Source organism: Argentina anserina, chromosome 4, assembly GCF_933775445.1.
Source record: "Argentina anserina chromosome 4, drPotAnse1.1, whole genome shotgun sequence".
Lineage (NCBI taxonomy): Eukaryota > Viridiplantae > Streptophyta > Magnoliopsida > Rosales > Rosaceae > Argentina > Argentina anserina.
Genome location: NC_065875.1, coordinates 25,384,789 through 25,409,861, shown reverse-complemented (window position 1 = coordinate 25,409,861; position 25,073 = coordinate 25,384,789). Strand labels below are relative to the sequence as shown.

General features: G+C 37.5%; 4 protein-coding genes and 1 long non-coding RNA gene across 5 annotated transcripts; 1 reads left to right on the top strand and 4 right to left on the bottom strand.

Annotated features, from left to right (window-relative positions):
- Window positions 1-2,314: 2,314 nt before the first annotated feature.
- On the bottom strand, window positions 2,315-3,079 carry LOC126790926 (uncharacterized). Its single transcript, XM_050517304.1, has one exon. The coding sequence runs from the start codon at window positions 2,959-2,961 to the stop codon at window positions 2,551-2,553; it is 411 nt and encodes a 136-aa protein (XP_050373261.1). The 5' UTR covers window positions 2,962-3,079; the 3' UTR covers window positions 2,315-2,550.
- Window positions 3,080-5,760: 2,681 nt separating this feature from the next.
- On the bottom strand, window positions 5,761-6,780 carry LOC126790923 (uncharacterized). Its single transcript, XM_050517301.1, has 2 exons — window positions 6,407-6,780; window positions 5,761-6,303 (listed from the first exon to the last, which is right to left on the bottom strand). Exons 1-2 carry the CDS (start codon window positions 6,662-6,664, stop codon window positions 6,025-6,027), a joined length of 537 nt encoding a protein of 178 aa, XP_050373258.1. The 5' UTR covers window positions 6,665-6,780; the 3' UTR covers window positions 5,761-6,024.
- Window positions 6,781-7,909: 1,129 nt separating this feature from the next.
- On the top strand, window positions 7,910-9,194 carry LOC126790919 (uncharacterized). The gene has a single exon (XM_050517296.1). It carries the CDS (start codon window positions 8,032-8,034, stop codon window positions 9,133-9,135), a length of 1,104 nt encoding a protein of 367 aa, XP_050373253.1. The 5' UTR covers window positions 7,910-8,031; the 3' UTR covers window positions 9,136-9,194.
- Window positions 9,195-9,199: 5 nt separating this feature from the next.
- LOC126790925 (uncharacterized) lies at window positions 9,200-11,126 on the bottom strand. The gene is made up of 2 exons (XM_050517303.1): window positions 10,953-11,126; window positions 9,200-9,639 (listed from the first exon to the last, which is right to left on the bottom strand). Exons 1-2 carry the CDS (start codon window positions 11,067-11,069, stop codon window positions 9,325-9,327), a joined length of 432 nt encoding a protein of 143 aa, XP_050373260.1. The 5' UTR covers window positions 11,070-11,126; the 3' UTR covers window positions 9,200-9,324.
- A 12,519-nt stretch (window positions 11,127-23,645) lies between these two features.
- Window positions 23,646-24,251, bottom strand: LOC126791599 (uncharacterized). Its single transcript, XR_007671828.1, has 2 exons — window positions 24,129-24,251; window positions 23,646-24,039 (listed from the first exon to the last, which is right to left on the bottom strand). It is a non-coding gene; the product is annotated as an uncharacterized LOC126791599 (long non-coding RNA).
- Window positions 24,252-25,073: the final 822 nt, after the last annotated feature.

Genomic DNA, 25,073 nt, shown 5'->3' with positions numbered 1-25,073 from the left:
TCAATTTCCCGATTTACGCTGAATATGAAATGACCTAAAAAGTGATTAGCTTCCTCTTAGTCATTACAAATTAATTGATTAATATTCTTGACTCCAATGTACTAATTGTGCCACCAAACTGTTTGGCATGAAGTGCCTGGCTAATGAATAGTCCCAATGTCCCATTACCGAACCGATCAATTAGGTATTGACTAAAGAGTATAGAGTTGTGACCACTGGCGATAACTGAGTAGAGTTAAAAACAAGTAATCAGTCGTGAACTTAATTAGTTACCAAATTACCTGCCCTAGCTAGGAAGCTGTACACGAAGACGTCAACCTAAAACAAAAACCAGAAGAATGATGTGAAAAGTAACATGGTGGAGACTGGAGAGGACCCATGGCTGGTTTGGTGAACCCTAATCGAAGTTGATTCACCTTCAACTTCATGAAGCTGAACATCTGACACGTACCTTACCTTACAAAATTATCAGCCACGTACAAACTCTGACATCCAAATCAGCTAGTTGGCATTTCCCAGCTTCTTCCAGACCCACCACCGGCCAGCACTCGTAATCTCGCCGCCGATCCGACATGTGATTAGGACTGGATTGGTTGGTATACCAGTCTTAATTTTTCAATACCATATACCAACCAATATATATTTGGTATGAAAAATCCACAATTTATACCAACCAATAACGTTGGTATACCAATTAAGTGGTACGGTTGGTACGGTTGGTAATGGGCTTGTACCAACATATTTAAGGCCCAAAAATTTTAAGGCCCAACCCAAATAAATAATAATAAATAAGTGAAATAACAATAGAATTCTAAAGTCTTATATAACTTCAACTAAATTACCAAATACAAAGTCATAAATAGAAAGTCAAAGTCCAAATAGTCAAACTCTTAAAGTACTTATGAATTCTCAAAACAATTGAAAAAATAAATGATAGGTTTAAATGCGATATATGTTGACATGTTGTAAGCAGTGATGGTGCTACTGATAGGTCTAAGCATTTGTACTTGGGAATTCGATTGAATCGATTCATTCATTATTAAATAAAGAAATTGAAGACGAGAAAAATAGTGTAATTGAGAAAGAAACTCAGAGAGATTAGATTAAGGTTAGTAAATATATATGGTTTGAATTTATTTTTCAATAAATCTACAATTGAAATTTAAAGATATATATATATTTTTTAATTAAATAATTTAATATAATATAAGTTGGTAGGTACGATATACCATGGTATATGGAAAATCTATACCACCTACCTACCGTATTTTTAATATTGGTACGGTATACTATATCATATACCATGTACCAAGTATTTGGTATACCAACATATTTGATACGGTTGGTATACGAATTGGTTGGAATGGTTTTCTATACCATTGCCACCCCTACATGTGATAGTGTCTACCTTCTCTATCTCCTAAATAGTTAGTTCATTACTGGATTTACTGCATATGATGTATAAGTTTAGATGAAACGCAAGTCTTCTTATTTGTGCCAACTCTATTCGTGTTGTTCATTTTACATAAAACGAAATATTATTAGAAAATGTGTAATGCATGTTTTGGTCACTGTCCTCTCTATTGTTGGCTTCTATTCATCTTCATCTCCGTTATCAATACCCCTTTTGGAAATGGCCGTCCCAACGGATAGTTACAAACCCATTATACTATCTTCGCATAATACACAACTAACAATACGGAAGTTATTGGTTCGAATTGTTTACCTCCAATATTGCCTAAGTATTTGAAACTAAGTCATAACTTCGATTGACAACCATCTAGCAACAAGCACCAGTCCTCTAGTGGTAGAATAGTACCCTGCCACGGTACAGACCCGGTTTGATTCCCGGCTGGTGCATTTTTTTGTTTTTTTTGTTTGTATGCCTCTAATTATATTTGACGAATAAATTAACAACTATTCTGATGATCTGATATGATCTGATTCCTAAATTTTTGCGGCAAGTGGTGGTAACTAAACCTAAAACTTAAAGTCTTGCCTTGAATGGTGCAATGGCACATTCCCAACTGAGGCCAGTGATCATGCGCCACGTGTACACATCAGGTAACATAAGGCCCACAATGAAAGCTATATCTTTCCAATTGATTTAATTAAGACGTCAATGGAAGGTGCAAGCTGGTAATGGCTGATGATGCTTCATATGTCATCAATCATCAATTATGAATCCAAAAATAACCAAAATGATTCTCTACAATTTAAGATCAGAAATGAATGAAAGAAATCAAAATGAAGCACTTCCATACAATTGAATGAAAATGGAAAAACAAATGAGTACGATTCAATTAGCTAGTAATTTTTGTGTGAACTTTGAAGAGATAATATTGACGATATAATTGAACTGAAAGATTGTTTGTTATTGAAGATTAATAATACACAATTGATGTGGAGATGGAGCAACAATTATCAACCCTCGGGCCCTTTAATCCCCTTAAACTACAAGAGAATAAGAAAAAATAATCTATGTTCCTTTACGATCATCTGAATCTTACCATACTATAATAGTCCACCAATTAATCAACTCCAGCATGATCACCAAAACGCCAGAACAGCCAGCAATCCGAGACCAAGTAGAATCGGCAACGTCACTGAGCTCCTCACTCCATTAGCACCATTGAAGTCCTGATCAATAGGGTACAGCTGCCCTGGCGGACCGGTGATGTAAATCATTCCAGGACTCCCAGGAGTATATCCAGTCGGCGGAGGAGGGCAGTACGCAGTTGGAGGCTTCTTGGGGGAAGGAGGCGGGAGAACTGGTGTTGGCGGTGGAAGCGCCGGTGGAGGTGGACAAGGTGATGGTGGTGGAGGAGACGGCGGTGGAGGGCTTGGAGTGGTGCATCCACCGCACTTCTCACCGCCGTCTTGGGCGTGAACGGAAGCTCCTCCTCCTAGAAGAACCACAGCAACAAGGAACAAAGTGAGGAACTTGAAGCGGTGCGTCATTATTTGAGTCTCTGTGTGTGATCGGTTTGGTGTTTTTGGGCAGAGCGGAGTGGAGGAGAGTTGGAAAGAAAATGGGAAGAAGTGGCGTGTGTGAGAGAGGCTTTTATTACGTTATGAGGTGTTTCATGAGAGACAACAGGGTAAGAAAGGGTTTAGGTTTTTTATTGCTTTAGTTTTCTGAGTAGGAAGCTTTTTTGATGAGGTTAATCTACTATATATTTATGTATGATATACGTATTATATTTAACGGTTGACAACAGATATTATTTTTTTAACCTCACTAACAAAATAATATCGACCGTTAGATATGAGATGTATATAGCATACATTGATGTTACTAAATTTTTTTTTTTTTTATGGGTAAAGTCTTTGAGAACAAATTTAAGGGAGGGAGACGTGTTCTTATGGGCTTTTTCTCGTTGAGGAATGAGTAGGCTAGGAGAAGGGTGGTGTTTCTTTTTCTTCAAGGGAATCGCACTGCATATGAATGGTCCAAACTGTGGGTGCCACCATTACGACTCGATTGATCTTAGGTATATAATTGTATATGGAGGGGAGTTATTCTAGAGTTCTAATCTTCTTGTTTATAAATCACTATTAGTATATGCTTTTAGTAGAGCATGGGTGTAGCTGCTCATGCGAAGACCGTTACTGGGGGAGTGAGGGACTAATATCGCCTAATTGTTTGTTGGGTGTAATATGTAGTAGGAGATCCAGTCGTTGCTTTGGCATGGGAAGAGTTGCGTACATTTCTGAGTTCTCCATCTCAAAGTGAGATGATCTTGGGATCTTGTAATGATCATAGTTGGAAACTACATCATCCGTATGACTATCAACGTGGAAAGGGAAGTGAATATCAGAAAATCACGAGAGATCAAATTTAATAAAATTGATTGCTACAAGTTTATAAACATCAAAAGGATTTGTTGTTACACAATTACGAGTCGTAACTATGAGATTTGAAACATGACAGTTGACTCGCTAGGATGATCAAGGAGATAGAGCATTTTATACTCACTCCCTACCCCAGATTGAATGAATGAAATATATAACTACGTACGTTGAATGTTATACAAATATTGTTCTCTGACATGATTGACAGATGGAGTCGTGGTTTGGAGGAGTTACTTGACGTTGAAGCACATGCATCATGGGTTCATTGGGTTGTGCCTAATTTTTATCTGTCACTTTGCCCAAGTAGTACCATAGTAGTAGTATTACATTTCCTTCTCACAAGTCGACTCCAAGTCTTGTTTTGTTTGTTTTTCGATTAGTTTTCATGCTTAGTCTCTGGGACCATCGATTAGTTTTAAAGCTAACTAGCTCCACTTATGCAACAAGGGCATACTATTTTTGCAAGTATGTCACCAATTAAGATAAACATGATAAGGACGATTGCAAATTTGCAATTAGTTAGAAGAAGCTTTAGGGCTTTAGGCTGCTAAGAAGTCACACACGTGTATATATATATATATATATATATATATATATATATATATATATGGCTCTTCTAGTGAGGGATTTTTTTTGGGTTTAAAAAATGGATATGTCAATTGACCAACTTCTCGACTATATTTTTACATCTCCACCGTTCATCTCTGTAAAATTTTCGCCAAAATGAAGGTGTTTAAGTCATTCAAAACTGGAATTTAAATTTATAAACATGAATAGTTCCAGTTTGACATATTTGGTGCGTCTATTATTTTCACCAAATTTGATACATTAACGATCACCATTATGGCTGGAATTTTACAGAAGTGCTAAAAATTGAACTGTGAAGATGTGAAAATATAATTAAAAAAATTAGTGAATGAATTATTCCTTTAAAATACCTAAAAATAGATTCCCGAGTGAAAGAGCCATATATATATATATATCCATCTCAGTTTATTCTCGCATGAAAGCAGTCCTATCAATATTTCGAGAGATTCCAAATTCCAACGCACACCAGGCGATCGAATAACTAAATGACAAGACACTTATCCATTTCTTTCCTTCGATAATTGACACCTTCATCTCTCTGTGCAGCTGTGAGCTTTAACAGTATTATCATTCAAGAGAATAGAAAGAAACCTTTGTTAGCTTCATGAGGGTCGCCTTTAGTTTTGCCCCTTTATTCACAGGCCTATAAATCTATAATACTCCATTCTTCATCTCTGTATAATTTTGTTCATACTGTAAAGAAAAATTATAAACTATACTAATACTGTGAAGTTATATAGTGGTGAAGTGCTGGATTAGATTAATCATTAATGGAGTACTTAAACCTGAAGAAACTGATGAGAAAAAGGGGAACAGATTGAAGGGATATATGGGACTGGGGAAAATCTACACGCGTCTCTGTAAAGACTATTCGTTACAAAAAAGGCCACCGTCCCACATTCTTAAAGCTTATCATTGCTTTCCATCTGGGTCAACTTCCCCAAGAACCTTCTTTCCTCAAAACTGATTGGTTCCAACCAATCATGGCTTTAGTTTTCTTGGTGCAATGTCCCGGATCCCCAATTATCGTCTAAATTAACCATAGTTTATACACCAGCAAAGAAGGGTAGTTTTAAATTTTTAAGTAGCTCGGTTACAAGTAAGAATAGAGTAAACACCAAGCTAATCAGATCCTCGGTGTTTGCTCTATTCTTACTTATAATTGTTTCAAGGCGACTGAAGCAAAAATGTGCAACAATCAGTCTCTAAAATACGAATGAATGTACGGTTTATTTATAGATGCAGCTAGGTACTCAGTATTCATAGTCACCGCTTGTGTTTTATTTTCGCAGAATATTAGACAATATTGACATCCATTAAAAAAACGACACTAGGAAAACGGTGGCAAGGTTCGGACCAATGCCTCTAAAGAAGGACAAGAGTGTTCAACAAGGAGTTCATCATCAAAGGAACAAAACAGGCCCATTGAGGATCTATAGTTGTCAAGCCCACGCAAGCCCACTCAGAAGTTTTACAAAAAACCAGGTCTCTAGCCCGTTCAAACAAATTACAATTGAGATCCGATCATTTGTTTCTGATTCTCCCATCTCTATCATCATCAACATATATGTATAGCCTGTCTTAAAATGTAAACAATCCAGGTCCTCCATGCATCCCTATAGTCGAGCCTGTGGAGACGCTTGGATTATTAGATTCCAAACGCGTTCTCTTTGCGCACCCAGCTGATTGAACTTGCTCAAAATCAGCCGTGGAAGTTGTTCCACTGAACCCAAAAGGAGACTCGAATCCTTGAGCCATCTCCAAGAACATTGCCTGCAAATCCTCCATGCTATAGCTCTTCTTCTCTCGTCTCGATTCCGCCATTAGTGACACCAATTCTTGCAAAAAATCACACAACCCCTGCTTCCACATTCACCACCAGCATCAATTAGAACAAACATCCAAAGCACCTTTGATCGATTAGCTAAAATACAAAATGATTGATACGATCGAAACTACGTACCTCGTCTTCTTCCTCATCCGGATCGTATAACCCTGCATCGTACATTGTTCGCTTCCTCTGATCCGACAACACCGAATAAGCTTCTTGAATCTCCTGGAACCTTCTCTTGGCTTCGCCCAGCAGAGAAGGGCTTCTTGTCCACCTGTCAGGATGATACCGCATAGCAAGTTTCCGATAAGCGCTCTTGATTTCGTCCGTAGATGACTCTGAATCAACACCCAGAACACTGTAATACGAAGCCGACGACCCGCCCTCCATCTCCTTCAGAGCTTCAAAAACCACAACTTAAGGATCGACCAAAATTAAAGTAGGAATAGCAGATCAAAAGTTAAGTTGGTATTGGATATTTATAGCTGGGTTATGGCGGTGGCTGGATTGCGATCCTATGTGTTAGATATATATGCTGGGAGTGTGTTCGAGAATCTTTGGAGTGTTAGAAAATACAAACGTTGCGGCTACCATCCGGAATGTTCCGGAAGAAACTTCTATAGTGATGTGTGGTGGTACGTGTTCTATGATACTAGATATTTACGATTTGTTTCAGATATTTTGTTAGGTTCTGGGTCCCGGATGAAGTCACTCGTACTCATCGACGGCAACTATTCCGTTTTTATTTGTGTTGAGGAGACACATAGTTCCAGAGATTTACACGTTCTGTTTCAGGGTTGCATCAAATCATCCAAGTGTCTTGTCTGGCACTCATTATATGTGATATTTGTCAATTCATCAGAAGAGAGGAGAGCTTCTCCAATGTCTCTCAAAACTTTTTCCGTTTTGATATGAGACTACCAAAAATTATCATATGCTTAGTTTTGATATCCTGATGAACTTAGTTGAGAAGATTAATATGAGCCATGTACAAGGATGGATGACACGCCTAAATCGAGAATGATCTTGTTGAATTTGGTTCAGCCAAGCATTGAATTCAAAACTGATAGTGACAGATATTGCTTATTATTATTATTTACATATATAAGTAACGATATTTAGAATATGTAAGACGTTTGACGTATGATATTCTCGACATTCAATCTCTAAGTATTACACTTGCGCAAATATTCAACTAGATAAATGATGATCATACAATTACTCTTATTGTTACTTGAAACAGTTGTGATCCAAAATAGTAGTTCTGATCTTCTCAAAAAAAAAAAAATAGTAGCTCTGATTTAGTTATCAGTACCCGGTGACTTATTGTCTATTGATTATTAATCTTCTGTGATTCAAATCACAGTTTTCTCAACGATCTTCAACACCCAAAAACTATTACGTTGCAGAAGATCATGATTCGACTTCATTAGCGTGGGTAGGATTCGAACTTATACAGAGAAATATCACACCTAAGCTCTTACCAATTGACCATCTGTGATGGATCCGTGGTTTGTTACTCTAACTGGGCCGGGCAAATCTAATGGACTCTAGGAATAATGGGCTGTTTTTCAGAAAACGAATCAACCATATCACTTTTGTAGTTAATTTATTAGCTTCTGAACACTAGTCGTCCTTCTCCGTTTGACAAGAAAACGCCGGCTTGTATGAGTTGAAGTTTGGCTTCAGTGGATTCTCCGGCAAGAAATTTGCTTCTATAAATCACTGCATGAGCCTCTGATTCCAACCAGAAAAACATGATGACTCCTTCAATTGCCTCCTTTGTTTCCTCCGTCCTTCTCACCATTCTGCTGACTTCAATCCCAATCCAAACCCAAGCCGGCAACCCCCACGTCATCAATTTCCGCTCCCCAAATCTCTACCCCGAAGGCCTCACCTACGACCCCTCCGCCCAGCACTTCATCGTCGGCGCCCTCCGCCACCGCACAATCTACTCCGTCTCCGACGCCGGCGTCGCCGACCTTCTCATCTCCGACCCCGCCCTCCCCGAAAACGTCTCCTTCGTCGGCCTCGCCGTCGACACCGTCGGAAACCGCCTCCTCGCCGCCGTCCAATCCATCGAGCCGCTCCCTCCCTTCAGCGCCCTCGCCGCCTACGACCTCCGCACGCGCCGCCGCCTCTTCCTCGCTCCCCTCCCCTCCGCCGACGGCGACGCATCCCGCCAGATCGCCAACGGCGTCGCCGTGGACTTCAAGGGCAACGCTTACGTCACCAACTCGGCGGCCAACTTCATCTGGAAAGTCAACTCCGAAGGAGTCGCCACTATCTTCTCCAAGTCTCCGCTTTTCTCGGCCTACCCTGTGGACCCCGAGACGCCCCACAGCTACTGCGGACTCAACGGCATTGCTTACGTCAGCAAGGGGTACCTACTGGTGGTGCAGAGCAACACGGGGAGGATGTTCAAGGTGGACGCCGAGGACGGGACCGCCAGGGAGGTTCTGCTGCCGGAGAACCTGCCCTTGGCCGACGGCATTGCGATGAGGAGAGACGGCGGCGTTGTGGTGGTTTCTATGCACAAAATGTGGTTTCTTAAGAGCCAAGACAACTGGTCAGAGGGCGTGGTTTATGACAGGACAGAGCTTGAGGTGGAGAGGTTTCCAACCTCCGTGGCCGTGGCGGTGGAGGACAGGGTGTATGTGATATACGGGCATGCACTCGAGGGGATGGCGGGGAATATGGAGAGGGAGGTGTTTAGTATAGCGGAGGTGAGGTCGGAGAAGGAGAGCAAGGATGAGAATGTATGGATTTTTGTTTTGGTTGGGTTGGGGTTGGCTTACTTCATGTTTTGGAGGTTTCAGATGCGCCAGCTTGTTGGCAACATGAACAAAAAGACCAACTAGTTTCACGTTTTTGTAGCTTATTTTGTAACAATAAACTTAGTTTCTTCTGTTATATAAGATGTTAGATGTGCCTGTTGTCCTAAATCGAAAGTAAAGATTGAGTTGCAAGTGTTCAACATAGAAATTAAAACACAAAATATAACCAGATGATCAAGTATGCTTCTCAGGGATTAGTTACCATGTCATTTCTCATGGGAGAATGGCTTCCACAGGTGGTACAATTGGGCTCACTTGAGGACTTGGAACAGGTGCCGGTGGCGAAGATGCTGCTGGCTGTTTCCCTTCATTGTTTTTTGGCTTTGATAAGCCGGCCTTTTCCCTCAGCATCTCAAGCTTTTCCCGGATTTTCCTCTTGATCTCGAGCTTCACAATACGTGCCTCAGCAGGTTCGGCTGAGAAAAGGGTGACCGCTGCTAGCGTTGCAGCCGGTAAAGATAGCATCAAATCTCTTCGTGAAACACCAAGTACTCGAGGGCCTGATTCTTGTTTTCCCTCACTTCTCACCTGCAACGATGACAAGCAAATAAATATGCATCTGAGATTAAAAATTAAATGCACACGTCTCCAGCTCTGAGATCAATTTTCTGTCACTAAGAATGATTTCAAGCCATATGGAAGAGTAATGGCTAGAATGACAAACTAAGAACCTAAATAATATATGATGCATCTCAAAATAGAAACAATGTATTCAGATTCCATCACATTATCAAGTTTGTTAAAAGGGTATTTTGAATTTCGAAAGTAGCCTACTCTGCGTCTCTGCCTATTCCTCCAGGCTCCTGACATACAACAAAATTGATCAAAAAAATAGAACCATAAAACCCTGCAAAAGTATCCCTTTTGAAGCTATGCAATACAGTTTGGGGGACCTTAATAAACAAGGGTGGTCAGCTGAGTACCGACTGCAGATTACAAGTGTTCAAAATATCTGATGTCCGTCATAGATGTAACACTGTAGATTCACTGCTGAGCTATAATAAAACTATCTGGCTTTCTATCTCCTAATTTAACACAAAAACTAATGATGCTTGACACTTCTTATTCAGATCAGTATCAGCTTCTTCTTTTTTGGACGTGAAGATCAGTATCAGCTCATTACAACAAGATTTCATCCAGTAAAGCGTATCTACCATCATGCATACTCTATTCTGAAGGCGGACAAGCTACAGATTAAGAGATGGAGAAGTGAATTAAAATGTGCAGCCTAATCAATACGAATCCACAATCAAAATTGTAGACTATCTCCAGGCAAAAACATACAATCGCAGGGAGGAAAAAGAAAGAGTGACCTTCTCTTTTCAGTCTTCTCCTCATGTCTGTTTTCAGAAATGCATAGATGGAACTGATGAACCTAAATGCCAGCTATAATTTAAGTCTTCAAAAATGTCACGATTAGTGCATATCACTCTGTCTTTATATTGAGATTCTAACATTTCTACATATAAGGCATATAAGTCTTTGCCCATTGTTACAGCTCACATCAAATGATCAAAACAACTCATTCACACCAGTGTGAACCTTTCACCTTCATCTCTAAATTTGACATTTAAATGCGACCCACTAATCTCCCCAAAACTCCGCATTTGATTACAGCAAGAGTTCAAGCCAAATTACCCAATCAGTAAATCGTTGCACACATAAGAACATAATTAATTGAAGGAATCCAACAACGGAAGTGGGTTTTAGCTAGACATGAGCTTACATGAAGAGGTTGAATAAAATAATTAGAAGCAAAATAGATCAGACCACAAATCAGAGAAGCTAAAAGCAGCACAATAAGCACATTCTTGAATCAGATAATGAACCAAACCACGTACCTGAGGAGGAAGAGCTCTTTTTGAGGTTATTAACGTCAACGGCTTTGTGGGTAGCCGGTTTTCTCCGACCGACGGCGGAAGTGCACCGTTGGCGAGCTTCCAACTAGATAACGACATATTTCCCCGGCAAAAATTTCAACGGGTTTGAAGACTCGAGCAGTCGAACTTGTTATTTATCGGCGACGAAGTGAGTTACTAGTTGATGTGTAGATTCTGCCCCTATACTATTAGGGATGTGTAGATTCATCATTTCGGTTGTCCAATGATTCTTAGGTGCCTTCGCATCCCACAGTTATATTGTTGATATAAGCAGCTCGTGTGATCTTCTTAACATGTTTTTACTTCCATTGTACTTTATTTATCCCTTATTGTTGTATAATTGAGTCATTGAGTCGTAGTAAGAGTCTTGAGCATTATTAGATGCATTTTTGTGCTTACATGAGTTAAAAACGCAGAATTGGTCTAGAATTCTAGTTAGAGTAGGAATTCTTATAGGACTAGGAAACCTAGTTGGATTAGGAGTCTTTATCTTTCTACGTTTTGGTCGTATTTGCGATATTTTGAGAGTCATACTTGAACTGAAACTTTTTTTTGCGAAACTTTCTTAAATGAACTTTCATGTTGTAGTAACTTACTTGTTCTATTAAGTTTTTTTTTTTGCAAATTAGAAACTTTTCTAATCTAGCTGAGCTCATATATTACATGTGTCTTTTTAAGACAACAATTGTCTAGATTAAGACATAATTTTTTAAACTAATTATCTCTTACTTATGATTTTATTTTCTTATTTTCAGATTAGATTTAAGAGATAATACTAGAAGAAAACAAGGAGTTTCAGCCGTGTAAAGAAGGACTAAAAGGGATAAGGCACATATTGAGAAAATAAAGGAGAGTCGTGCCTACATGGAGAGTTACTCACGGTTTGGGAGATAGAGTGGAACAAGGAGAAGCCATGCACTATGGAGTCATATCATCAACAAGTCATGCAACAATTAAATAAAAGAGATAATTAAGGAGAAGATTGAGCAACCGTGAGAAAGATAAGAGAGAACAAAAAGAAAAAAAAAGGAGCCTTGCATATGCAATCTAAAAGTTAGAAGATGATCATTAAATGAATAAAACATGGCATGCTTTAAGAGAATAAAACATGACATGATTTAGGAAATAAAGCATGATATGATTTAAACGAGATAAAACATGACATGATTATAAGAAGAAATAGAAAAGTTCAAACCGTGCATCCTACACTCAATCTTTCCTCTATATATATATATACGGTCTCACTTCTCAAATAAGAGGACTTCTCTTTTGCATTCAAGAGCCAAAACTTTACCAAAATACTACCTCAAACATCCTTCACCAAAGCAGCAAGCCGTTCTCCCCCATATACCAATTTCATCTCCACCGAAATCACCATTGAAGACACACCTCAAAGGTTCTTACAACGTGTAATTCTCGCAACTCATCTCCATAGCTTTGTTTGTTTTTGATTTTCTACAATATTTTGTCTATGAAGATTGTAGTATGATGTTTGTATGAGATTATTGTTTTGTATATGAATTCGAAATTTTCATATTAATCTATTAGATTTTTGGTTCTTTGCCGAATTGATGGTTTCCTATAATTATTGAGTTTGTATTTCTATTGTTGTGTTCTAATCATCTTTCTCATACTTTTAGATAATTTTCAGATATGTGCATATGAATTTAGTGTTTGGATGCAGTCCCTAAGATTGTGTTTGAGTACTAGATTCATCAACCATATTGACACAAATCGAATCAAGCCTTAAGTAGGTTCGGTTTGTGTTGATTAAAGTGGTAAAAATTCTGGAAATTTGCATGTGAAACCGTGGTGGGTGACGCCATACATGAAATATGTCTCCAACAAAGATTTGGTGCTTAATGTAATCTTGTTTGATTTCTACTCTAAGTGTTATTGAATTCGATCGCATACAAATTTAAATTAGGCCCTAAGTCAATCTAAATGTTAATTGAAATCTTGCATGATTAGATGATCCCCTAAGGCTCTAATTGTATTGGTGTCTAAAAAGTATGTAATTGGTCGAACTAGAATGCATGATAGGTTCGAACTTGTAATTATGTGGTGTAATGGTAAATTTGGTTTAAGTTTATTAAAAAGAAGTCGATCATGTAAATAGTAATTTAGGATTTATTTTCAGTAGTAGTTTTATAATCAAACTCAAATCCCCCAATAACATGATAAGTTTTGAGACTCTTTTGATTCTCCGGACTGAACGATCCCTGCTTATTCTATACTAACGATGATATTTTTATAGGGTTTATTATAGACGTTTTAATTAACGACCTATCAATTGTCATATTTCAACCATCTATAACGGTGATATCAATATTCCTACGAACGACGTCAAATGTTTCTATTGAATCATACATACGGTTTTTATTGAATCCTACAAACGGGGTCTGAGATATTTGGTTTCACCGATTAGTCTTGCCCTGATGGGGCAATACTTACCGGTCTATCCCTCTGATGTCTAAGGCTACGTTTGGTAGGGCTTATCACCTCTGGTCATTATAAGTTAAGCTCCCTATCATGTTTGGTAACTTGGCTTCTCCCTTCCGGCTTCCAAAAGATGTGGCTTTTTCTTCATATAAGCAGAAGCTGCTCCCCACCTCCTTTTAGAAGCAGAAACCGAGCTTACACGCGGTTAGGGGTAGCAGTTCTGAACCGAAATTTAGAAAATCGAACCAAACTAAATCAATTGGTTTGATTTCCGGTTTGAGCACATAAGAAACCGAACCGAACTGAAAAACCGAACTATTCATAAAACAATGTCGTTTTACGTTTATCTTACCAAATATTTAATTTGATTAATGTGATTTTAGGTTTTATATCATATATAATTATATGTTTCTCTTTTGTAGTGTTATATATGTATATATAATCATCTATGTATATATATGTAGGCCCATATATGTATGTTTCAAATATGTTTCCTAAAACAAACATATATATATATATTAGCGGATGTGTAATTACTAAATCCGCCTCAATATAATATAAGAATAAATGTTTTTAAATATATATATAAGAATATATATGCATATATATATATGTACACATATAAATATATTTATATACAAAGTTATATACATATATGCATCTATAAAATTTCAAGATGTCGTGTTAATAAATGATTGAGAGTAGTATGTTGCCTATAATATTAAATTTAAGTCCTCATTTTTTTTGTTGTATTGTAGTTATATATTCATATTTATAATTTTTTCAAATAAGTAAAAAAAAAAGGGGGGGGGGAACCCCAAAACATTCAACATGTCAATTTTAGTTTAATTCAGTTTTTTTTGCAGAAGTAAAAAAAAAACAAAAAAAACGAACCGAACCGATTGGTCAATTTTCGGTTTTGCATGTTTAAAAACCGTGAACCGAATCGAACTAATACCAAAGTTCAAATTCAATTCAGTTCCCGGTTCATGTCTAAAACCGAACTGAATGGATCGAAATCCACCCCTACACACGGTATACTATAGCGAAACTTAAATGAAAATTTCAAAATTCCATTGGTACCCTCATCAACGTGATAGAATAACCGATGTACCAACCTCGAAACTCTCTCTTCCTCCACCAGAGTCGTATGTGATGACACTCTGAAGCCATAACCAAGCGTATCTCTCTGTATTTCTCTCTCGCTCACCTTTGTGATCTCCCTGATGACGCATTTGCCATAATCAAGGATCCGAAAACCCACCGGGATTAGATCCATACCAGGAACTGATAGTTCGGTCGACCCGATCAGATCCTGTTTGGTATACAACTCCCTCTCACATTTCCAGATTTCTCTCTTCTCTATCTTCTCCGATCAGTCATCGAACTGTTGTTGTTTCTTTACACAATTGCGCAGCCTTTGACCGAAGCACTCGTCGATTTCCAGCGTCTGCATCCAAACAACCACCAGTGCGTTTTTGATTCTAGGCTTCGGATAGTTGATCATGTATTGATATGGTGTCTTTGATAGTGGGTTGTTCTTGTTTATTCATTTGTTTTGACTCAGGATTTGAAAATTTGATTTTATTTCGTGTTGGATTATATGCTCATGTATGAATCTGATGGAAACATTAGATATGAATCGATTATTATTTTTTGAATTGGAACAAGTGAAGTGCTTGATTAAATATGGTATGGGAAAATCATACACAGTAGACCAGTTGAGAATCAGGTTGGTTCTATGTGATTAGATATGGAAGGATTGATTACCCAGTTATCATAAGTTTAAAGAACTTGTAAGTGAGTATTTATATGCTTGCACTAATGTGTTTTGCTTGAGTGAGTGTTGCTTGCCTTCTTGCTGGGAATTGGCTTGAATGAGTATTTATTTGCTTGGACTAATGTTTTTGGCTTGAGTGAGTATTACTTGTGCTTGATGGAGTTTTGTTTGCATGTAAACATGTTTTGACTTAGAGTGAATAATAATGTTTGTAGCTTAATTGAATGTTGCTTGTTGTTTATTTGAGCCTACTTGAGTATGATTGCTTGCTTTAATGATTTTTGCCTACTTGAGTATGCTTCTTGCTTGGTGCTTGGATGAGTATAGAGCTGGGAACTGTGTGTTGTGGCCTATGCTTATGAGGTTAAGATTATGAAACTGAATGGTTACTACAGTGGGTGGCTACGGCAAGAGATGTTTTGATGTAGTACTAAAAATTTGGGGAATGACAAGAGTTGCGGGGAGGAGTAAATAATTATAATAGAAACGATAGAACGTTAAGATTAGGATTGGTTCTTTTGCATGGAGAGGGATTTTTAAAACAAATGCCATATTGACATAAACTACTTGGACATGGTAGAAAACATTGACTATGATATTAGAACCAAAATGATATAGAGCATTGATTATGAAAAGAAACAGTTGTTGCTTGAGAGAGACACTAACTTGTAGGATGTATTGGTTTGAAAGATTTGAGCTCGAACTACAAATGTGATGAACTTATGAGTGATTTGGTGACTACGCACTTGAGAGTGACTAACCAGATTGTCATAACTCAACCTCCAAGTATCATAGAACAGGATCTGAGATGCTAGTTGCTTTTGTAAGTGGTGATTAAAACTACTCTTTGCATAAATTGACTTAATTGAGTTTTACTTGCTTGCTATAAGATTTTGGTTTGATTGGATGTAGCTTGCTGCTTGGTTGAGTATGGATGGTTTGTTGTAATGCTTTTGGCTTGATTAAATAATAATGCTTGCAGCTTGATCGCATACTATAATGGTTTCTTATATGACCTGTTTAGTATTTGAAATCGAGATTGGTTCGGGTAGTGATGTTTGAGCATTGTTACCAAAGTGAGCTCTGGTAAAGAACTTCAATAGTTTTACTAGCTCTTTATTTTTATGGGTTGCAAATATTTTCTTTTGACTGCTTGAGGAGATTTCTGAACTACAGCTGATAATGTGATTGTGAAAGTTAGTAGCCTGCTCTCAGTGATGGAGATGACCGTATAGGTGAAATTTTGGGTTATTGAAAGGTATTGGAACTTGCGTGTTTGGTACATTTATGTTTTGTTTATGGTTAGGACAAAATAGCTTGGCATGGTAGTATACATTGGGTTAGTTGAACTGTGGCACTTTTACTGTTGCAATGTTAACCTTTTGGAATCACACATATGACTGCTGTGTAAAAACAAAGTCTTTGCATATTGTGTAAGAGGGTGCTTGAATGCTTATACTCTTATTTAGCATATTTTTAAAATGTGTGTGTCTGTAGCTAGCAAAATCAAAGCCTGAAATTATACATTGCTTGCTAAAGTTGCATCGTGTTTAAACTTCTTTCCTTGAGTTGACCTTTTGTAGTATCAAGAATAATCTTTTTTTTTTCTTTTGTATAAGTTTTTTCTTATGTATCAAGGATCTTGAGACCATCACATCACTGATTTGGTGATTTGCTAGCATGAAGAATTCGGTGCTAGTAAAAGCATCAAGCAGATCTATGAAGCATCAAGCAATGGAGTTATTAGTGGTGAGCTACTTTTTTACCTATTGAGTTTCTGTCATACCAGTGCTTCTTTTGGCTCATGTATAGTAGAATAACACAGTAATGGAGTTGCATCGAGGAACTAATCATTTGTGATTTTTCTATTTATTTATAATTTTCTTACAGGGAGGATGATTGCATATATTTTGTTGATACTAATCAATTATTTTGATTCATTGCATGATGAAGTTATCAGTGGAAATTGATCGTTTCTTTTGTCACATACTGCAGTTTTCGTAATAAGAACATTTCAACTTTGAGCTGTTACCATAGAAATGCGGAGTGCCGATGCCAACAAGCTCATATTTTGCATTGACAGAGGGGGCGCATTCACTGATGTTTATGCTCATATCCTAGGTCATCATGATGGTTGTGTTTTGAAACTTAATATTTCAGTCATCTTCTTTTTGTTAAAATGTTTGTGGTTTTTGTTTTAATATTTAGTGAGCATATGAATTGGCTGCTCAATTTGCATGTTGCATAAAAAGACAATGCATATTTTGTATTTTATGTGTTGGGAAAGAAATAACACTTCCAACCTCTAGTGTTACAAATGTATATAGCATAAGTGGTTGTATTTTAATTGGAGACCAATGATTCATGTCAAACTAAATATATACTAATCTTGAATCAATATAATTTATGTATTTGAAAAAGCTAAAAGAGAATATCATATATGTATTCTTATGTTCTTCATTGTGGATAGGAATATAATCAATGCAAGTTTGTATTATTTATGAATATCTCTCTCATATAACATGAGTCCCAAAACTCTTGTGGTAAGATCAAAGTACACAAACGGATTATTATGTAGTTACATAATCAAAATCAACTTGTAATGTTAAGAATATATTGAATTAATAAATTTTAAAACCATCCAATATTAATAATATGAAACATTACTTTACAATAAAATCATTTATCTTACAAGTCCAAATTGATCATTTGACAAATTAAAAGCGTAAGTCCGTTTGAGTTTATCAAACGCTATTGTATGACTTCTGCTACTAAGAGTCACTTATATAAGTCAGTTTACCAAACAATCAACTTGCATATACTGTGGGACTGAGGTCCTTTAACATGTTTCTTGCTCATACATCTCTTGCATATACTGTTCGGACTTCGGACTATATAGTAGGATTTGTCTGCATAATAGAATTTTCCCTGTATAGTTGGATCTGATGGGTCTGGTCTCGAGCTCTCACTCGCTGGCCCTGGGCTCATGGGACAGGTCCGTGGGGCCTGGTAGTGGTCATGTTGCTACCACCAACAACGTCGAACTTCATCAGGAAAAAAAAAGACAGCTTTCAAAATCACCAATCAAACCTTCAAATCTACCATAGATGACAATTCTAGTTGCATGTTGTCAATAATTTCTGAATTGTATTCACTAAACATATATTGCGTATTAGTTGGCGAAGCACCCAACCACCTTTATATCGATCAAACAAACGAATCTGGCTATCTGAGCATCAAATTATCAATATTAATTTCTTGTTTAGGCTCTCTAAGTTGCTCTCTTGGCAGCAACATTAGAGCATTTTCAACTTCGATTAGGCTTTTATATTCTTAATTATTCACGTAGATTTAAGTGATTTTTTTTAAATACGTAGATTAAATGTTGTGATTTGTTTCCTATGCGATACTAGAAATTTTGCAGATGCTTATTTTGTTTTAGTATGCATGTATTTTGATTATTAATTAGGAGTTTAGACCTATTTTTACCTCAGTTTAATTTTTCTCTCAATACTTTTTTTAAGGAAATTTTCTCTCAATACTTAGGCGAACCATAATTATTAATTTATTGTTATATTTACATTTACAATCTCCACAACTCAAATCCTACTAGAGATGCATTGTGTTATTTTTCTATAGTTTTTGCTCCCTTTAAATGTTATATGCATCCTATTATGTTTTTGTTGTTCATATATACATGGGATGATGAGTTGTGTGAATAGAGAAAAAGCGTGTGCGATAGCACCATCGATCTTGTACAATAATGTCATTTCTGAAAATAAAAATCATAGTTAATTAGTCTATTTACATATTAAGAGGTGAAAATGACACTCTTTAAAATGTAATACATAGTTTCACACTCATTTTTGTTTAATACATAAGAATCGTAACAAGAAAATAATCAAGATTACAATATGTATTATGTTGTATCCCTGATGAGAGATCTCATACAATGCTAGAATCTAAACATATTTCTCTCATTTTTGCGATGAAGATAGGCCGGGCTGTTACATTACTCGAAAACTGTTGTATAAACTAGAAAACTATAACTTGATGATCTATTCACTAGCTATTAGAAACTAGTGACATACCACTTTTTTAGTTTTTAAACTTATCATGAAGTGACAAACCACTCTACTAGAGTGCATGCTCAAATTTGAAGTGTCTTTGTTTTGGAATTACAAGTTCCTCATGCATGCATGATCCAGGGCTTGCAAGTCCTCACAGCCCGCAAAAGAATTACTTTCTCTTTGGTAGACTTGTGGGACGCTGCAGCATGGTGGAAAACAATGAAGTATACGTACGTACATTTCATTACATGCTAGCTCCTTTTCTTCGATCTAAAATGCACCGCCGTTTGGAGCACATCACTTCTGGAAAGAGAGAGTTGATCCAGCAGCTGCGCTTGGTAGCTTCATCTTGCTTAAGAGAAGACTACGTACGTGCTTGTATCGTCCGATTTTGCTTCATCTTACCTGTAAATATGGTTAGTCGTTCCGGCTGCATGTTCCTTCTTCCTACAATCAATTGTCATAGCACTGATAGCGCGCAGGCGCTACAGGTAATTAAACATGCATGTCATATATATATAGAGAGAGATCGAGTATTAGAAAGGTTGGTGACAGTTTTACCTTTGTGATGCACGGCTTCTCTAATTAGGCATGTACCTTTACTTCGGTGAAGATCAAGGATATGATCGACAGACGATCTGAAGAGATGAGGCGCGCAGATGGGAACTCGATTAAGTAATATTAATTGGATGTTAAATTCCATGCAATTCCTTGTCAAAAGAACAGTCACTTTGCTGAAACCTCAGATTCGATGTCTGTCCAACCTAAACTATCAACATTATACAGATCCAATATCTAACCAAACTTGTACAAGTACGTTAACGTACTGAACAAATAATATCTGGCCAATTAAGTTAGCTGCAAGGAACGTCATCGAGGAATCTGGCCTTGCCTCATTCTCGGAAAGACAGCCATGGCTTCAATTATATCCTAAGGCTAGGTTTGTATTTCGAATTCTAATCAAATAGCCATCAACTAAAAGAACTGCAATTAACCAAGGACAAAGTGCATAAACTTAAACCCTAATTTCCTAAGGATCCAAAAGAAAATTGTAACAAGAGAATTAGCTAAGCTCTGGCTTTCTTTGTTAGCCGCTGGAGAAGTCAAGTTATAAGAACCGGGAATCACCCAACCCCTCTTGCTTTCTTTCTAAAGTTAATTCTGACCCAACCACTACTGTCTAATTGGTTAATTTAATTATGGTTGCTGGTAGAACTCTTAATTAACTGCGATCCCAAAACGTAGTGTCTTTCACCACCAGTGTACGTGTGGTCACAACAAAACAAACTTTGCTTCAAGATGCATCTGTCATAATCGAGAGAATTAGAAGCCTACAAAACTGGAATTAGAACGTTATTCCAGGATTCTATCTTTGATCCGGCATGCGTACTCCTGGTATAGTATTCACCAGGACGTACTTCGATCTAAGTTTAGGGTTTCTCAGTAGTCTAATTAACTAGTCTAGTACCTCACCATATATACATAGAAGCAGAATTCAGGTCGAACAGACAACGAAACTAAGACTAATTTGCAGAAGGACTGCTCATTTGACAAGAATAGCATGGAATCCACTCACCCGGCCTTGTAGTTCATCGTTCATGCTTGCTATATATATCTTTCGTTCTTCCTGTGAAAACTTCCACATATCTTAATTGAGGCATGTTCTTACTGTTCTGCCCTCGATTCTTCTTCTTCTTCCCCAGACGGCCGGGACTTTCCAGTATCATAATTTATCTGAAAGAGCTAAAATCAAACACATAGACACACATATCAGTAAGATTCATATATATCAGTATTTGTACATATCTCTATTGATTCAAGGACAAATTAACATGAGAACAGCCCCAAAGGAAGAAATTAAGGATTAACAGAAGAGGAAAGAACCTGTTCTCAGAGCCGGAGGCTAGACCTGCCGCGCCGCCTGCGTAGCTAGTTGGTGCAAGGGATGAGGGATCTATATGCTATATCTTCTATATATACTGATTTGTAGGTTAGATTTTACTGTAATTAAAAAGAGATAAGAAGGAAAGGAGCTTTCTTTTGTTCTCAAGTTGTTCCATCAAGTTGCTTAAGCGTGCGACTTCTTCACGCTTCTTTCTTACCAGCTAAATTCTTACACGTGACGATCATTGACATAGCTAAATTGATTGGTAATTATAGTTGTCAATATATATAGCTAGATTGATTGATTGATTGATTGCTCTACGATTTTGATTAATTCAGAATTACTGTTACACCAAGTATATGATCTTGAACGGCGATTTCGTTAAACGTGATGGGGCCGGTGCCCATAATATATACGTACGTACGACTATTCGTGGATTACAAATACTGATCGTCTGATTGGCCGGGATTCCTAACTCAGTGTTTTGTTTTTTGTTTTTATCCTACTTTGGGTGAGTCCAGACGATTTTATTATTATTATAATACCATGTAAACCTCACCGTGCTGTCGATCACCTCCATGACTTGGACTAACTAATCCTTTTTTTTTCTTCTGAAATTCATGCATATACGTACATTAAATATTAAGAAGAATTTAATTTAGCTGAAGGTATATGCTGAATTAACGGAGTTGTGTTTTCATTATCATATGCGTGGACTCCATACATCTGAACAATGGAACAAAGAGTGATCGATCAGTGGATCAGTGGATCATTAACGGAGTTACCTGCAAACACTATTTTTGAGCTCCAATCTGGGAACTTCGTTCCTCTCTTCGGCTCTTCCTGACGTGGTTTGTTTCATAATTAGTCTAATATATCAGCCAAAATATATATATATACATAAATTCTCAGCTCCGGATGTCTAGACTGTCTCGATTCCTCCGTTTCGGCGCCAGCGACCCGCGGATGGTGCCGGTTGTACTCCTCCTTCATGACGCTCATGTCTGTGTCAGCCGGAGCTCCAGCGCCGGCCCACGGCGGTTGAAATCTAGAAATTTCGGCACGGTGCCTAGAAACTTGAAATTTTTGGACTCCGGCCTCCGTACGCCGGTGCTTGAATTTCGATCGGCACATACATGAGCGCGGGAAGGGAAGGAGCACAACCGGCACCATCCATGCCGTCGTCGCGCATCGCTGGCGCTAGAACGGATGAATCCAGATGACCGGACGTCATATATATATATATATATATATATATATCAGAGGAGAAACTTAATTAGCTTCGTCGTCCAATCATCCGGACATTGAATAATTTAATTCATACTTGCATTTGAAGGAAAATTTGTCAGGAAATTAACCTTAACTCCAGATTGCTTGTATTTCATGCTAGCAGTGGCGGAGCCAAACAACATATATGAAGGGGGCCATTACATTCAATTTCACAAGTATGAATTTTGGCCCTAGTGTACTCCGCCCCTGCATGCTATCCAAGGTGATCAGATTTGATGCTTTATATACCAGTAGCCATTTGGTATCTTTAATTTCTTAATTTTCCTTATACAACAGACATATATAAGTGACTACAAACAAACAAGTACGCATGTTTGTATTCTATATATATCGATCGCGAACACCTTAATTTCTAGCTGAAGACATATATGTACGTACGGTGGTACGTAAAATTGAAGGTGGGGTGCCAAATTCCATGCAAACCCTTGTCAAGTGAACAGTCCCTTTCATAGACCTTACATTCGTTGCCAGATCGACCTTGAACTCGACGGATTAACATACATTCATTCTAATTAGTAATTACCTCGATCATGTACGTGTGTGCGTGTAGACATATATACGTATACATTAATACATATATGATATGTTCAATCAGCTCCAGTTACATGTCGCTGACATGATTTTAATTGATGAGTTGGGATCGGAAAGCTAACTCGATCAGCTTAGCTTATAAGCTTATTAAATTTCATAGTTAATTAATTAACCTTAATATTCTGTCTCACCTGTTATCCCTCGCTTTTTATGGATTGGCCGGTCTGTGACATGTATCTATTCATTCAATAATGATCATGACTTGAAATACGAAAACAATCATGTATTCGACTTGACCTAAATACACAGCATTATGATCTAGGTAACAAATACATGATTTTATCAATTAAATGAAAATTGATAACCCTGGAGACAGATTTTCTCATGCATGTCAGTACTATATCCAAAAATCAAACTGTTTTCTTGCGAATTCTCAGTGAAACTGAAAGTCACATGCAAAGCTCTCTATACCAGACGGTGGTATTCGTCTACAAATCTACTGTACGTACTTTTATAAAGTTCCTATAAACATACACACATATATAGCACATACATTGATATTTATAGACACACACACACGCATTTCATGCAAATTGAAACTATAATTGAAGTCATAGTTATATATCACACGAATTTCATGCGTGGAATGACCGAAATTCAGATAATACCCTGAAGTTAAAAGAAAATATTAATTCATGCGGATACAAAAATTCTGTGTAGTTTGTTAAAAAACAAGAAGCAAGCATGATCCTTTGTTCATTAATTTCTGAGTGAACTTATGTTCTTTGTAATATCATCCACGCCAATTAAGAATGATTAGTTGAGATGGTCGATCAGAAAATCCGGCAGATCTAGCTAGGGTTTTTATGCAATCAAAATTAAATAGCTTTCAAGGTCGAACAGACAACGAAAGCGAGGTTAACACCAAGAGAGGACTGCTCGCATGACAAGTATAGCATGGAATCTACTCACCCCATTTACATAAAAGTTCTATATATCATCATCTCTATCTGGTACTTCTGCACTTTCTTTTGTGATTGATCGATCAATCTGTAATCAGTATATCATAAAAGGGGATCAGAGTACTTCAAGAGAAGATAATTAAGTCAACAGAGTTGGAAATTAAAGGATGTAACTACCTCAAATATGTCCTTTCTGGGCAGAGAAACAGACTATAATCAGCTTCATGTTCATGGAGGACAAGCTTGTTTTGTCATATTAACAAAATGTATCAGCCTAATTTATAGAAAACTATGTAGATATAAAATAAATGTCAACTGAACTAGGGGACGGATGAAGCTTTCGAGCGTGCGATGGTAGAAATATATACCTGACACGTGAGAAGGAGCTTTGACTCACGGGTGTATGCGCATTTAAGTATCCCTAACAACCTCTCTTAAAAAATTTCTTTCTTTCTTTTCTGATTTTTACATTTTCATATTCAACTTTTTTCATTTTGTATTATATCATTTATATGATGGTTTGGTGATCTTGAATCGGCTGGTCGTCGTCACAGCGCGCTTAATTCCTGATAGAGTAAAGAATCCACCTCTGGAAATGAGGATTACGTAAGCAACAGCCAACAGATGGAGAGATCGAGAGTAGATGAGAAAATATAGAGAGGGTTGACGATTACGGTACTGGAGATCGTATGGAAAGCAAGTAGGGTCTGAAGTTAGGGCAGAGGGAGAAACAAATGAGGTTAGTTGTGCTCGTGTGGTTCTGAAATGCTGATAGGGGCAAATCAAACGAGGAGTGTGGAGTGTGATACATGATTCCACTGCTTCGTATCTACCATCTCTAATTCCTCCGGCTTAGTCTCACTCTCTTTATCTCTCTCTCTCTCTCTCTCGCTCCCCCCCCCCCCCTTTTCTATACATTTTTAAGTGGGAGACATTGTGGTTTCAGCTACCTGCTTGGTTTCCACAATATTGATCTATCTGTTTGTACGTACTCTATCTGTTTTCACCAGCAAGTACATATACACATGTCAATCATTTTCAAATTTATATAACTTGGCGGAAGGTTAAAGTATTTAGGTGATAAAATTATGATCTGTACGTGACACTGATCGATCTACCCTA

Bases quoted from the DNA above. Each gene is read 5' to 3' on its own strand.
- LOC126790926 (XM_050517304.1), bottom strand. From the start codon at position 2,961: ATGACGCACCGCTTCAAGTTCCTCACTTTGTTCCTTGTTGCTGTGGTT.
- LOC126790923 (XM_050517301.1), bottom strand. From the start codon at position 6,664: ATGGAGGGCGGGTCGTCGGCTTCGTATTACAGTGTTCTGGGTGTTGAT. The intron at 6,304-6,406 runs GTACGTAGTTTC...ATGTGGAAGCAG, and splicing joins CGGATGAGGAAGAAGACGAG to GGGTTGTGTGATTTTTTGCA.
- LOC126790919 (XM_050517296.1), top strand. From the start codon at position 8,032: ATGATGACTCCTTCAATTGCCTCCTTTGTTTCCTCCGTCCTTCTCACC.
- LOC126790925 (XM_050517303.1), bottom strand. From the start codon at position 11,069: ATGTCGTTATCTAGTTGGAAGCTCGCCAACGGTGCACTTCCGCCGTCG. The intron at 9,640-10,952 runs GTACGTGGTTTG...TCATCGTTGCAG, and splicing joins AAAGAGCTCTTCCTCCTCAG to GTGAGAAGTGAGGGAAAACA.